The following is a 14,662-nucleotide window of genomic DNA, read 5'->3' on the forward strand; positions in this document are numbered from 1 at the left end:
AGGCCACGCTGACTGCCCCTAATGACCCTCTTATCCTTGATATACCTCGAGATGGCACCAAGGATAAGTCATTCCATCAGTTCCCAGGGGTGGAGATGAGGCTGACCGGTTTATAGTTACCCAGGCCCTCCTTCTTGCCCTTTTTGAAGACCGGAGTAGCATTTGCTTTCCTCCAGTCCTCAGGCACCTCTCCCGTCTCCCAAGACTTGGCAAAGATGATGGAGAGCGGTCCAGCAATGACCTCAGCCAGCTCCCTCAGCATCCGCAGGGTGTATCCCATCCAGACTCATGGATTTATGGATGTCCAGATTGCCTAATTGCTCCCTAACCCAGTCCTCATCAACTAAGGCAGACTCCTCCATTGTCCTGACTTCCTCTGAGGCCTCAGGGGTACGGGGCTCCTCAGGACACCTTCCAGAAGAGTAGACAGAGATAAAGAAGGCATTTAGTAACTCTGCCTTCTCTGTATCTTCTGTCACCAGGGCACACACCTCATTCATCGGTGGGCCTACATTGCCTCTGGTGTTAGTTTTATCTGCCACGTATTTGAAAAAGCTCTTTCTGTTGTCCTTGAACCCTCTTACCAGGTTTAACTCTAAGGAGGCCTTAGCTTTCCTAGTTGCCTCCCTACACCCGCTGACAACAGCCTTACATTCTTCCCAAGTGGCCAGCCCCTCCTTCCATGATCTATAAATTCTCCTTTTCCACTTCAGCTTACCCAGCAGTTCCCTGTTCAACCACGCAGGTCTTCTGGCTTCCTTCCTTGACTTTCTAAGTGTCAGGATGCTCTGATCTTGAGCCTTCAGGCCATATAAGACAGAAACTCTTTGCTAACTAGATAATAAAACATCATGCCTTCTACTTACCAGCAGGCAGGCAAGACAACATTAAGATGTTCTCAATCTTTTATACCTAATTAGCTTGGTTTTCATCAGAAAAGTAAAGCAGTGTTTCACAAAGAGTTCACAGACACTCTTAAATCCCCATAGATGTAAAGTCCTCTTGCAGAATGAGTCAGGAGTTGTTAAGAATCATCCTAAGATATTTTATTACTAATATTTGGATCACTAGATCCAACTTTGCCAACGTGTAATCAAGTACCTTGAAATGCCACATTTAGGCAACTGTGAATGCTGTAGTCTATTTTATCTACAAAACTGAAAAATCAGTAGACTTATTTGAATGGAAGTAAAACAGTAGTAAACTTTGAAGATTTGAGAGACTTGGGAAGAAGTTCACCTAGAGTATTCTCAAAATAATAAAATCAGCAGAATAGGAAATAATTGCATGAATTAGTGAATATAAATAACGAACATTAAAAAAATTATAAACACCTATGAGAAATTTTAATAGCTTTCTCTAATCTCATTCTAGAGGGCAATTACAGAAAAACAGTTCCTCCCCAGTGAGTTTCTTCAAAACAATATCAGGATTAACAAAGTAATAAACCTCAAAGGTACTTTTCAACCAGTCCAAACTAGCATCCATGGTCATAATGTAGATCTAACTAGACAAAATTGTAAGTAACTTTTTATGAAGGAGAACAACATTTCTGAAGGTGTATTATCTTAACACTGTCATTAAAATTATTGCTTTATATTTGTTGGATAGTATATAAAGTAATCAATTTGCTGGATTCTGGCAACACTTTTATGCTCTATACTTAACACCTCTAGAGTTTGGTCTTTGCAGTTTCTCATAGAATTGTCTCCTTTTCCTTTAAATCTAATGGCAATCATCACTTTCCCTTGCCTGAAATCAGCCACAAGCTATTTCATGGTAAATATAAATCAATATTAATGACTGAGTAGCTCCACCATTGAAGTTAAACCTAGGTAACTAGTTTCCTCAAAAATGGCAAGATCGAATATTTCTCTTAGAGTTACTAGGCCAATAAATCTAATTTTATTGTTTCATAAATTCTCACTGAAGTGGGATGGAGGGACAGTTAAGATAACCTCACAACACAAGAACTGAGTTAGAAACCTTATATTCCAGTTTTCTGATGAACGTTTCATTTCATCTGATAAGCAGTAACTGTGTAAGTTTCTGATGGGGGAATGAAGTGTTGCCAGAAATGTATCAATCTTACCTAACACATTAGTTAGTGTTTTCGGTGGGTCTTTAAGCAGAGGTTTACTAAAACTGCACCAAACTGGAAGTAAAAGGCTGCTAATTGATCGAGTTGCTCAGAAGAACATGAACTAAATCTGAACCACATATTACACAGCTTCACACAATGACTTGCATTAATCCAACTTGCATCTTAAACTGCTATGCTTTGATTTACTACCAAAATTATACAGTATGATTAGGCTGGACCAAAAAAAATCTGGGGTTGGGGTATTATTTTCTTATCTTAAGCCGGCTAACTCAAGTAAGGTTGAAATATCAATGAAGGATGGTCAACTTCATTTTCACTTAAAAAAAAAAAAAAAAAAAGAGCTATTTAGCTTCATGTTTGGAAAAGGACCTGAGGCTGAATTTGGCCTGCTGAAATTCAGTATGTCTTATCATCATTGTCAGTATATCCTGAGATAGTCAGCTTCCTTTAGCCAGCCTAAATGAAGAACTCCCCTTTTTCAAGCATAGATACAAAAGAAAACTTCTGTAAATTCCATCAGCTGTCCTGTTTTAGCTAGGACAACATCACATAGTCTTCAAGTTACCACACAGGTAGAAATATTGTCACTGAGAACTATTTCCACAGAGTGGAAGTCACCTCAGGCACATATGATTACACTAAAAGTAGACTACAGAGTAAACAATTTACAAACACGTTTAACTTTCATTATTTGAAGATCTTATCATACCTAGAAAATATAGGTTGACATTACTGAACAACAGAGATACACAACACACTATTCTTAAAGACTGAGAGATACCAAATTGTGAAATTAGACATCAAAAAATTATTTCAAATAATTTTAATAGATTTTTAATATACTGATTCTAGTTTCTTTCTTCAATGGCCACTACAAATGACCTCACTGTGATTAGGAATACCTGAGATGGATTGTTTGTCACAGACATGCATCAAGCTAAGCCCATGCTCTATAAATCCCAGGAATGAATGGGGAAGAACTGAATGTGACAACATGTCACTGTCTTTCCTTGTTATAAACACAGTACTACAAATTAGGACATGGACTGGAAAGTTGCTTTAGCTTGGTGGTTCAGGTGCCTGCAATTGTAAGGTACTGTGCAATCAGAAGCAGACAAGTAAAACAATTCTGTATTACTGGCAAACCTTCCCTTTGCCTCCAGCAGGAAGCCAGACACTCTGGTGGTATATACATAATGATGGAAAGCTTTTATGTGCAGAAAGCTCTGAGTTCCTCAGGCATGGTAGCTTTTTCTGTTAGCTAGGTCTATGGAAGAGAGATGTAATTTATTACTAATTGGTCCTCAAATGGGACAGAAATAAAAAATAAAAATAACACAAAACAAAACAAACAAAAAAAAACCCCACAACGAACTTGTGAAGCCTTCAAACTCTTCAATGAGTCTAAAAAAGGGCACTTGATATTTGTTCTATGAAGCCAAGACAGCTATCATATCAGAAAAATATACTTGCTCTTTTTCAGAAGTTCCACATCTGTCTTTTGTGGATTTCCTTTTACTAATAATGCCAAGACATCTCGTACTTAGCGTTCATTATAAAGCTTGTTTGAGCACTCAATTAGGTCTACTGCAGAGATGTCAAACCCATTTTCACCACGGGCCACATCATCCTCACAGTTGCCTTCAAAAGGTTGAATGTAATTTTAGGACTGTATAAACGTAACTATTCCTATAAATGCAAGGCTGATGTGGCCCCCAGTGAAAATGCGTTTGACACCCCCGGTCTACTGTTTAGTTTGCTACTTTGATTCTGCTGACACTTCTTTTTTGTTGTTGTTTTTTGTTTGTTTGTTTCTTGACTGCTCCACTGACACACATTAATTAGCATTCATTTTTTCTAAGAAGCCATGCTGGACAGCAACAACATTGATTTTAGCAGCTGATAACCTAGAGGCATCCAGAACGTTCTTAGAACATTTACTTCAGTGAAATGTAAACATTAATTTGAAGGCCTCGAACAAAGTTTTCTCATACCCCATGGTAAGTTCATAATTTTGAGGAGAAAGAACAAGAATATTCTGCACTAAAAACACAATGAGCAGCTTATTGCTTGTTGAAAGACTTTATGCATTCTGTACTATCAACTCTTAAAAGGCTACTAATTCTAACCACCAATCCAGATTACTGCATAAAGTACTGTGTCCCCCTACCCAAGCAAATTAATAAACAAATATGTTACTGAGGAAACAATTTGAAGGAATGGCCAGTGATTTAAAGATCCAAGCATCACGGCCATGATATCATAAAATGGTCTAAATGCTGGAATTATGTTTCTTTTACGGATCTGGATATGAAGAGATAATGACACACCTAATAGTTTGTAATGACATTCCTACCTGCCAGTCTCATCTTGATTTTGAAGGTAGGAGTTGATTGTGTTGACTAAAAAACTAAATAAGCGACCATACAGAGATTTTGCCAAGAGATCCCGGTAAAATTCTGCAATCTCTATAGTATGTCTCCGTACAATCATGTCTCCTAAGAGAGAAAGCAGAAAATGGAGATGAAAGCACGCTGTAAAGCTCACCTTAAGTAATTTTAGTTACAGTTCCCCCTTTTCACTTCTCCTTTGCCAAACATATGCATGGTGCTGTTTTTTGGTTTTTTTCTGAAGCCTTCAGTGAAAGATGAGAAGACTCTCAACAATTGCAAGATCTTCAGTTTGGAAACTTGTACCTTGGTACTTTTTTTTTCTTTATAGGAAAGGGTATGCATACCACACAGAACTAGCATTTTACCAAGAGAGACTTTTTCAAAACCTTTTCTTTTTTCCTTTTATTTCAGGACACTCTTGTTGACTTTAGTTTTTGGTATTAATATCTAATCTGTTATCTTGACACACTTTTGGAAGATTAATCAAGTTAGGAGTCTGTCAGCATCAGACTGCGAAACTGCTTTACTCCATATTACAAAGACACTTCTAATTCAGTGTCCCAGCCTGACTTATTGCATAGCAGATAATCCTACATGTTCCTCAAAGAAAATTTACAAGACCATACAAGGAATAAGAAACAAAATGTCTGCTTTCAAATTTTTCAAATCAGAAGGATCAAAAGGCCATCAGGGTCTGATCTATGACAATGTAAGCTTGGAAAAGATTACCTTTAAAATACTGAACATCAGTTGTTAAGGCTGAAGCAAGCTCATCTGTTGAAACCTGCAGCATCCCTGCCACTGAAATGAAAAGACAATTTAAAGAATGCCTGGTTTGTGCTCTACTGCATTTTTATTTTTATAACACATTTTCTTATGTAGATGCTATGTTTTAATAGTGAAAGAACGCACATGTAAAAAAGAAGAGTGCTGTCACAGGAATAAATAAAATTAATGAACATACAAAATCAGATTACTATAATCAGCACTTTGTGAAGTTTGAATGTCTCTGTATATTACATTACAGCTTTCTTTCCTCTTTAAAGGTTACTTAGGACTTTCCCCAGGGCTTGGCAGACTTTCTCTCATATGAGAGTGAAAGTATGCTACTTATTGACATTCTGTATCCATAAGCCACTTTGAGGAGATTTGTTAGTGAGCAAGAAGGCAAACTTCAAAGCACAAAAACAAGACAGATTTTGAATGTAAGGAATTCAGTTCAATGCAAATTGTTCAGCTGTTGACAAGCAGCACAAGAGCATTTTAAAAGAAGACTGACCAAAGTGCACTGTCCAATTTATTTTGGCAAATGGTAGCATTAAATATGACATCAAATGAGACAATCTGCAATACCAGTATCTTATTTCATCCCATAAAAATCCATAGTTTATAAAACATCCAAGTCAATTGGATAGTGTCTTCCTACAGTAAATTATTAATTTTCAGTAGTCTTTTTTTTTTTGTCTCCTTGGAACTTTGTTTCCACCTGTCGGTGCATCAGCGCAAGTGCCCTGATTGCGATGCTCCATGGTCACGCCCTACTGACCTTGTTCCAGTAGCTGCAGGTCTGACACAAATGCTGTCTCAGCGTCTGTCAGAGCTGTAAAGCGAACATCTCCAAGATGCAGAATTGCTGAGAGAATTACAAACAGGTTCTCCACCTCCTGTATGTATTTTGTGCAGAATTAAAGACAAAGAAGAGATCTGTTGGGCACATCAGTGAAAGGCAATGCTTTATAAAAATATAAATTCCACTACTTTGCATCATTGGCATTTGCTAAGTTAAAAAGTACTCACATGTGAAGTATTAACAGGAAATTTGGATTTAGAAATCACGCTGGAACTTATCTAGGACATGCAACAACAAAATTACCTTTTTTTCCTTTTGTTTTAATACAAATCATATTAACTACTGAGTTAAGAAAGTTTTATAGGATATGATAAAAAATACTGAAGTCTCTTTAATGGGTGCATTATTTCTGAAAGAAATAAACCTATCTTCTCCATAGACAATTTCAATCAAGACAAATTCTTTATCTGGGAATAACAAGGTTTGTTTTTTCCTCAGCTACTTGCACTCATAAACAAAGTGTCCACCTCTACATTATAACAGGGTCCTGGTAGTAAAAGCTGTAGTTACGGTCTAAAAAAACGAAAAGCAACCTCCCTTACCCACACGCTTTCCTCCCATGGTTGCATGATATGTTCTGACGCCTTTAAGGCTGTGAAGCAGTTATATTTAGGGCCAGATTTTTCCTGGCCTCTTTTTTACCACAACAAGTGAACTAATTTTGTTTATTGGGTTGGTTTTGTTTTGCCTTTTTTTTTTTTTCTTTTTAATGCTCTTAAATTCAAGCAAAAAAAAAATTAATGAAATATGAACCAAAAAATCCTAAGACATGGAAAATATTGTGGTTTTGGATTTTTTTTTTTTTAAGGTCACTTATATAACAATAGTGTTCCTTTAAAATTATAAAACAGGAAACCTAATATCCACTATAGCATTACAAGGCATTATGCATGGCAAAGTTAATTGTTAATTCTTTGAGTATTTTTGAAAAATAATATTTGGATCCTGATCCTACTGAAACATTAGAAGTGACAGTGAGAGGTCTCACTCACTGGAATCTGTAGAATAAGATTAAAAATACACTGCAAATGAAATACTTAGCCAGTAAATCCCCTTTATTCTCAGGTGACTGTAATGAATTCAGAACACACTGAAATCAAGCATGTATGACTTCTTCTTCTTCTTGTTCCTGTCTTTAATACACATTCCCATCATCAGAGGACATTGAAAAAAGCTTACAGCTTCATAGGATACAGACTACAGCACTTCCAATACTTTTAAAGGAAGTTTGATTCTCTAAACTACATTTTAAGACAGGAATTTAAATCTCTTACTGTATGAGATAGATGCAAATGGGGAAAGAGTATATTTTTTCATTAATATTACATGGTACCAAATCTGAAGATTGAGACAAGCAATACACACAGGCGAAGTCTGAATAAGACAGCTCTTACAATAGAAGAACTGTGGTGCTAATATGGTATTCAAGCTAGGGTGCTATTCCCTGTTTCTTGGGAAGGCCTCTTAGGCAAGATGGAAAGGCACCCTAGTACTGTGCCTTTGTTGTTTGTTATCTTCAGAACAGATTTGGGGATCACTGTACAGCACTGAACGGCAGCAGGCTGGGATAGCTGCTTATTCTAGTGATTTTGATAGGGTCTTGGGTTTAGTTCACGTTCCAGATTCTCAAGCACTTTTTCATTGTGCTCTAAGATACATGTTTCCTCAACTTTAAAACCATTTTTTAATAAACATCAACATACTTTGCAAGATATCATTAAAGACTGTTAAGGAATGTTTATGTGATTCTTCAGAAAGACAATCTACTTTAAATGTGGCTAGATGGTCAAGGAATAATACAGATAGACCTTTCAATGTACCTCAGAAGTAACGGGTAGAAATTTTAGGAGATGTGTTTTATCTACATATTCCCCTCTAACCTTCAGAATAGAACATCAGCCTGCAGTACTCTGGTACTCCACAGATTTCTAGCCTCCTAAATTATTATTCTAATGCTGCTTGCATATGGAAGATCCTTAAAGATGGTTTACGTTTTTCTGAGAGGCAACTTACTTGCTTTCAAGAACTCTGAGCAAAGTGAACTTGAAGTGCCAGATTCAAAATACTGTCATTTTCTGTGTAAAGTGTTCTTAGTTTCTGTAGGCTTCTAAAATATGGTTCGTCGTGCATTCAATTATTTATTTATGGGCTGAACCCCTTCCTCAACAGAACAGAAAAGTTGATAGAGATCTCCAGTCATCCATGGACACTAGGCTAAATGCAGAACTGCCTGGAACTTTTGTTAATGAAGTCTACAGGTGCAGAGCTTGAGTCTTTGACAGGAGTAATTCCGTTAAATATAGTCATATGTGTCCAATTTTGTATATGGTCGTGTGAATATTCATGAAAAAAACAACACTCCTTATACTGAAAGCTGGCATAGGTTACCAAACAACATTTGTTATACCTTAACTAGGGAATGCCAAACAGCTACATGAAGTACCACCACTACAGAAGTCTACCTCACACCTAAATAACAGCTTCAGCAGACTCACTCTTTTTTTTTTTTCCTGATAGCCTTTCATCCCTTTTTATTACAACTGTTGCCCATCTGCCATATCTTATGATAATCAAGCATACTGTCACATTAAGTTTTCCTCTGCTTTTTTCTTATGATGCTAAATATCATGTAGAGGTGAAGAAGTTTTTAGCTCATTCTAGAACTACTACTGCTTAGGCATTTGTTTTTGGAGAAATGCCCCAGCTACAGTGTGCTAGGTAGCATATACATAGTAAGAAATATGCAGTTTGCTAAATATTCTAGTATCCTGAAGGAAATTATGCAGCTTTCAGGAGCTCTTATACTCAGCCCTCCATTTCTCCTGCTTCCCCTCAAACTTCTGTCCTCCAGAATTGCTTCTTGATTAATTTTCCAAGTTGTATTCTTCATTAGCTTTATAAGATTAGACAAACACCAGATCTACCATCTTGATGCTTTTTGGGGGTTAAGTCAGCTCTTTCAAGTTATCCAGCTCTAATTTTACTTGACTAAATATGTATTTACTTTTTTTTCAGGTGGTGCTAGCGAAGGCATTTGGAATGTGTGTTTCACAAAATCAAAAGGGACAGGGAGATAATCAGGAAGAGAAAAAATTCCTGTGGGTTTTATGAGGTTTCTGTATTATGGGATTTGATTGTTCCTTTTTATCTGTGTAATTTAATTGTTCAGAGTATTATACCTTGAAGCTGTTTTGTGAATCTTTAAGAATGGAAAAGATTTACATTGTTGGCACTGTGTCTAATTAAAAGTGATTACAGTAATTTCCCTGGAGTGAACTAGTACTGTGTATTGTTTCAAGGTCTTAACCAACAGGAAAAAAAAAAGACAGAAAGGCACTTCTATTCCCCACAAAAGGTTATCAGAGACAGTTCCCTATGGCCTGCTCCTAACTAAGTAATATGGTGATTTTAGCCACAAATAACATGAGCTCGTGTAACTTACCAGGCTATTGAATCCCATAGCACCTAGAGCTTGTTTTAGTACAGCTAATTTCTCCCTGTTTTGAGGGTCGGCTGTTAACATTGTCTCTTCCAGTACGGTCTGGCTTAGATACCTGCACAAAGGAAAAAAAACACATGCAGTATTTGTAAGGCTGGTGTACAATCATAGAATCATTTTGGTTTGAAGAGACCCTCAGGATCATCAAGTCCAACCATAACCTAACTCTAGCACTAAATCATGTCTCTAAGAACCTCGTCTAAATGCCTTTAAACACCTCCAGGGATGGTGACCCCGCCACTTCCCTGGGCAGCCTGTTCCAATGCCTGACAACCCTTTCTGGGAAGAATTTTTTCCTAATATTCAGTCTAAACCTCCCCTGGTGCAACCTGAGGCCATTTCCTCTTGTCCTATCACTTGCTACTTGGGAGACTTGTCCTATCACTTGCTACTTGGGAGAAGAGACCAAGCCCCTCCATGCTACAACCTTCTTTCAGGTGGTTGCAGAGCGCGATTAGGTCTTCCCTCAGCCTCCTTTTCTCCAGGCTAAACAGCCCCAGTTTCCTCAGCCGCTCCTCATCAGACTTGTGCTCCAGACCCCTCACCAGCTTCATTGCCCTTCTCTGAACTTGCTCCAGCACCTCAATGTCTTTCTTGTAGTGAGGGGCCCAAAACTGAACACAGGCTTCAAGGTGGAGCCTCACCAGTGCCAAGTCCAGGGGCACGATCACTCCCCTAGTCCTGCTGGCCACACTATTCCTGATACAAGCCAGGATGCTGTTGGCCTTTTGACCACCTGGGCACACTGCTGGCTCGTGTTCAGCCAGCTGTCAATCAACACCCCAATCAGACTTTTGAGGTTAAAAGCCAGCTTTGCCCTTCTAACTAGAGGTGTATCACAGATTTTTTTCAGCCTTTGGAGGGAACAACACCAGTGACAGATGGGCCATATTTTCTTCCTTTAGCTTTTGATTAAGGTTCCCCTCCACCACCTTTAGCCCTACATGTAAGATAAAACTTCATATTTAATTTATACCACTGGGAGCTGGCCATTCTTGCACTACCAGAGATTCCCCTTTATAAGGAAGATTTGAGGAGATCCTCTGATAACTCCGACTGCTTAAAATTCCTCTCCTGTTGGCTGAAGAATAGATAGCTCTTATTTGCCCTATCCCGTGATGAACATTTGCTCCCTTAGCAGCTGAATGGGCAACAGGTATACTCAGTGTCTCTTAGAACAAAGAAGTAAATAAGCACATAGAGTAGTAAGTATACAGTCCTTAAGCTGTACTGCTTTGCATACTGTGAAGAAAAAGGAAATTTTACAAACCTTCCCAAAAATAACGATTAGCATAAAGACAGACCCCTAGTATAGCAGCTAATTTGAGAAAGATAAAACAGAATCAACATAAAGAGTAGTAACATAAAACAGAATAATTAGAAACTATAGTACAACAGCCTATTGAAAAGAACACCAATCTAACCTTTACAACAATGTATTTTGACCTTGACCCTCTTAATATACGTCTATGGGCCAGACTTTAAAAAGCATTCAGTTGTCTTCTTACAGCTGTAATCACCAAGAATGAGGTGTCTGAATATCTTATGGAATCTGAATTTTAATTACAGCATGCTGAGAAGGTAAAAAGATGTTTTCTTTTATCATTATCATTAAATTATCATAATCACTAAAATACACATTCATCACACAATTGACAATCTTCACAAACATCACTTATGTCAACAAAAGAACTCTCCACACCTAAATCAAAGTAACATCATCACAACACAAATAAAGGTGGACAGTTTAACCACCACCTCTCATCCCTTTACCCCAATTACAACAACAAATATTCCCCCCAATTATTCTACTCTCTAATAAAGTTTGGTCCATGATCTGTCATATAAAGATGGGAAATGATACCGGTTTGATTTCTGACAGTTCTTGTTCACATTCCTACACTAATTGCACTATAGAGGAGACACGGTTTCAAAATAAAACTCTTATTACCACAGGAAGTCTCGCAACGCTCTAGTAAGGATGGTAGCTCTTGTAAAGGTGGTCTTTTATCTGAATGTGTGTAGCTTTTAGAAACATGTGGAAGAATGATTTAGCATTTGCACTTTTCTAACTGATATTGAGGTTTATGAGTCATATGTGATGAAACACAGACCATATTTTTAGTAGATGGATACCAGGTTTACCAGTGTAGACTTCCCTTGGAGTGATAGTGACATACATCACCCAAGCAGGTGGGCAGAGGAAAAATGATGGGGAAAAAAGTCATGTGCCTGGGTGCATAAGCATTTTTTGCACCCACAGGAGAACTCAGTCAGCAGATATCTCAAGTACAAACAAGCCTCAAATGATAGTGGCTAAAGGAGTTGAGTTAACACAGCCTCTGAAAACGTGGGTCTATGAATCTCACTGCCAGCGTTCTGCACCATTTCCTTGAGGTTATTCAAAACATTAATTTTGTCCAAATCAGGTAGATACAAGTGATAGCACAGCTGTCAAATTAGCTAGAGCAGATGATGCAAAGTATATACCAGACTTATGCTGGGGTTTTTTGGTTTTTTTTTTTTTTACATTGCCTGCATGTTTCAAAAGGAGACTAGAATACATCTGATAATGAACCTGGCATAGAACCTACTGGTATAAAGGTTAATCCAGCAGAAAATTTTCCACTGTTCTGAATTGCTGTGTGAGCTTATACCAGTTCAGTGCTGTGCAGTATGTGCATAATTTTGATCCACAATTAGGAAATATACAGCAGCATCCACTCTGCTGTCAAAATATCCTATTCTAGAATGGCTGGAGGAGTTGGAAACTTATGGACATTTCTGTAAAAAAGCCTCCTCACTGGTGTTCTCTCTGAATAATTATTTGTGTCTCTCTCTCTGTGTACCGAGCAAGGAATATTCTTTCTTGTCCTGTGAAGAGAATACTGTATACTACTTTTATTTATACAATTAAGTAGTTTTGGTTATTTTTAGCATAGTTAAAGTACTAGTGGGTAACACTGCAGCAAAAAAGATATGCAAACACTACCAATACAGGTAGTGGACAGCAGAGTGACCCAGAACACTTATTCCCGTGGAGAAAAGAGCTGAGCTGAGTTATGAACAAACACACGACAGCTCTTGCCTTCAGCACAAGCACTTCTTGCTGATACAGCAGGGGGCAAACTGGGTACCCGCCAAACCAGATGCCTGTGGCTCCAACAACCCGTCCATAAACTGCAGCATCTGCCGAGACGTGCCTGTTGGAAGAGAATCTGACTTTCCCAGTATAAATCTCCTGAAGATTTAATCAGCAGATGTGCTGGTGCCCTTGGAAAGAGCTGCAGTTGGACATTTTCTAAGGTGCACTGCAACTTAGAATCAGTTTCTCCAGTCTAAAAGCAATTAAATTCTCTTGTAACATGTCAGCAGGCCCGCTTGTTTTCCATACTATTTAAGGACTAAGGAAATATGAAAATTGCTTTGAAGATATGCATGTTCAACTGCTATATGTTTATAATATAAAGTATATGTACATTAAGGATGGATTAATTGTATAGAGTGCTTGGAACTGTTGATGGATATCATACAACTCTCCCAAAATGCAGAAAATATACACTGCAGCAGAATGGGGATATAACATATACTAGCTGTACAAGGAATCACATTTTTCTAATTATTGTTAAGTCCATTCTACCTTGAAACATATTGACATTTAGATTGAAATATAATTTTTTTTTTTTTCGGCTATAAAAAGGTTCCCTGGCATCTCCTTCTTTCCACTTAAAGGCCCTGAGGATGAAAAGGGCTTGAGACACCCTTTGTATTAATGTTACTATTATCACCCATTTATACTTAAGAACCAGAGTCCAGAAACAATTTTGAATCATTGCTTGCCCTACAAAAATAAGGAAAGGGGAAAGAGATGTGTCACAGCACAAAGGTGATAATAATAAATAAACATTCTTTCACTGCAGAGAGATCACTATTTCAGAAAATGTAACCTTTTTTTTTCAATATGTGTACGTTTGCTTATATTTATAGTGCATGCTTGTCTTTTGACATTCAAGTGGCCTGGATAGAATAGCTTTGTTTGTGATGAAGAGGGATTGAACTGCTTAAAATTTCCATAGTGAACCTACCATGGAGCTTTTAGTTATTATTTTTACTTAATTTTTATTATTGCAAACTATAGTGTTATACCCATCATACTTATGAAAACTTATGCTGTTACTAGACTGTGAATAACACTCTTATGAGTTTCCAACAAGGTAGCCTGTGTTCAAATGCAAACCAGACCTGGTGACTCCTGAATTATTTGATGCTGAAAATTTTAGTGAAAGAGGTACTGCTGCTGTACAAGCCAGAGGTGATGTTCCATAATATCTCCTCCATGCAGGCTGTGGACCAATTGTGGACTTCCTTAGTGTAGTGTTATTAGCCTTACTTGCTTATCTCTGCATGGAAATTCATTCTGCAAATGCTCATTCACATCAGCTTACTGAAGCTTTAGAAAAAGATTCTCAGATTTTGGCTGAAGTTGTACCTTTTAGTTGAAAGTAGCTGCTCAGACAAATGATATTTATATCTCTGGTAAAAGTGATGAACCGAACAGTGTACGCAGTTCTAATAATTAACTCCTTTCTACTGCGTCTCTAACCATTTGTTTAAATGCTAGCATGTTGACATTTGCATCGGACTAGTACTCTCGACAGACAGCTTATCAGCATACAAAAACATTTTAAGGACACGTGATCAGTAACCATTTATTTCAAAAAAGAAGAAACTTACTGATCCACAGTTTTTCTTTTTTAAGAGGATAAACTGTTCAATTATTGTAGTAGGGTACAGTCACTTTCAGTAAAACACAATGCTGCACTAGACAGACAATTTCTTGAGAAACATAAAAGAGACTAGATAGGGGTTTTTTTCTGATTTTTCTTCTAACAGTTCTAATTTGCAGCACGGTAGCACTCTCACCTATTCTAGCTTCTTGAAAAAAAAACCCAGAGTATTTAGAAGAAAAAATCAGTGTTAGTAATTTTTCAGGATATTGCTTATCACAATGTGCAGTTTTTCAACCATCATTCGAA

General features: G+C 37.6%; 1 protein-coding gene across 1 annotated transcript in view; it reads right to left on the minus strand.

The window, feature by feature from the left end:
- Positions 1-14,662, minus strand: part of MYO16 (myosin XVI) — a gene marked incomplete at both ends in the record, with an annotated part of 300,394 nt that overhangs the window by 118,454 nt on the left and 167,278 nt on the right. Inside the window, 4 exon segments of the mRNA XM_080343675.1 lie at positions 4,461-4,602; positions 5,227-5,298; positions 6,044-6,161; positions 9,570-9,681. Of these exon segments, the coding sequence (XP_080199801.1) occupies positions 4,461-4,602; positions 5,227-5,298; positions 6,044-6,161; positions 9,570-9,681 (444 nt within the window).

Source organism: Nesoenas mayeri (genome assembly GCF_963082525.1).
Source record: "Nesoenas mayeri genome assembly, chromosome: 1".
Lineage (NCBI taxonomy): Eukaryota > Metazoa > Chordata > Aves > Columbiformes > Columbidae > Nesoenas > Nesoenas mayeri.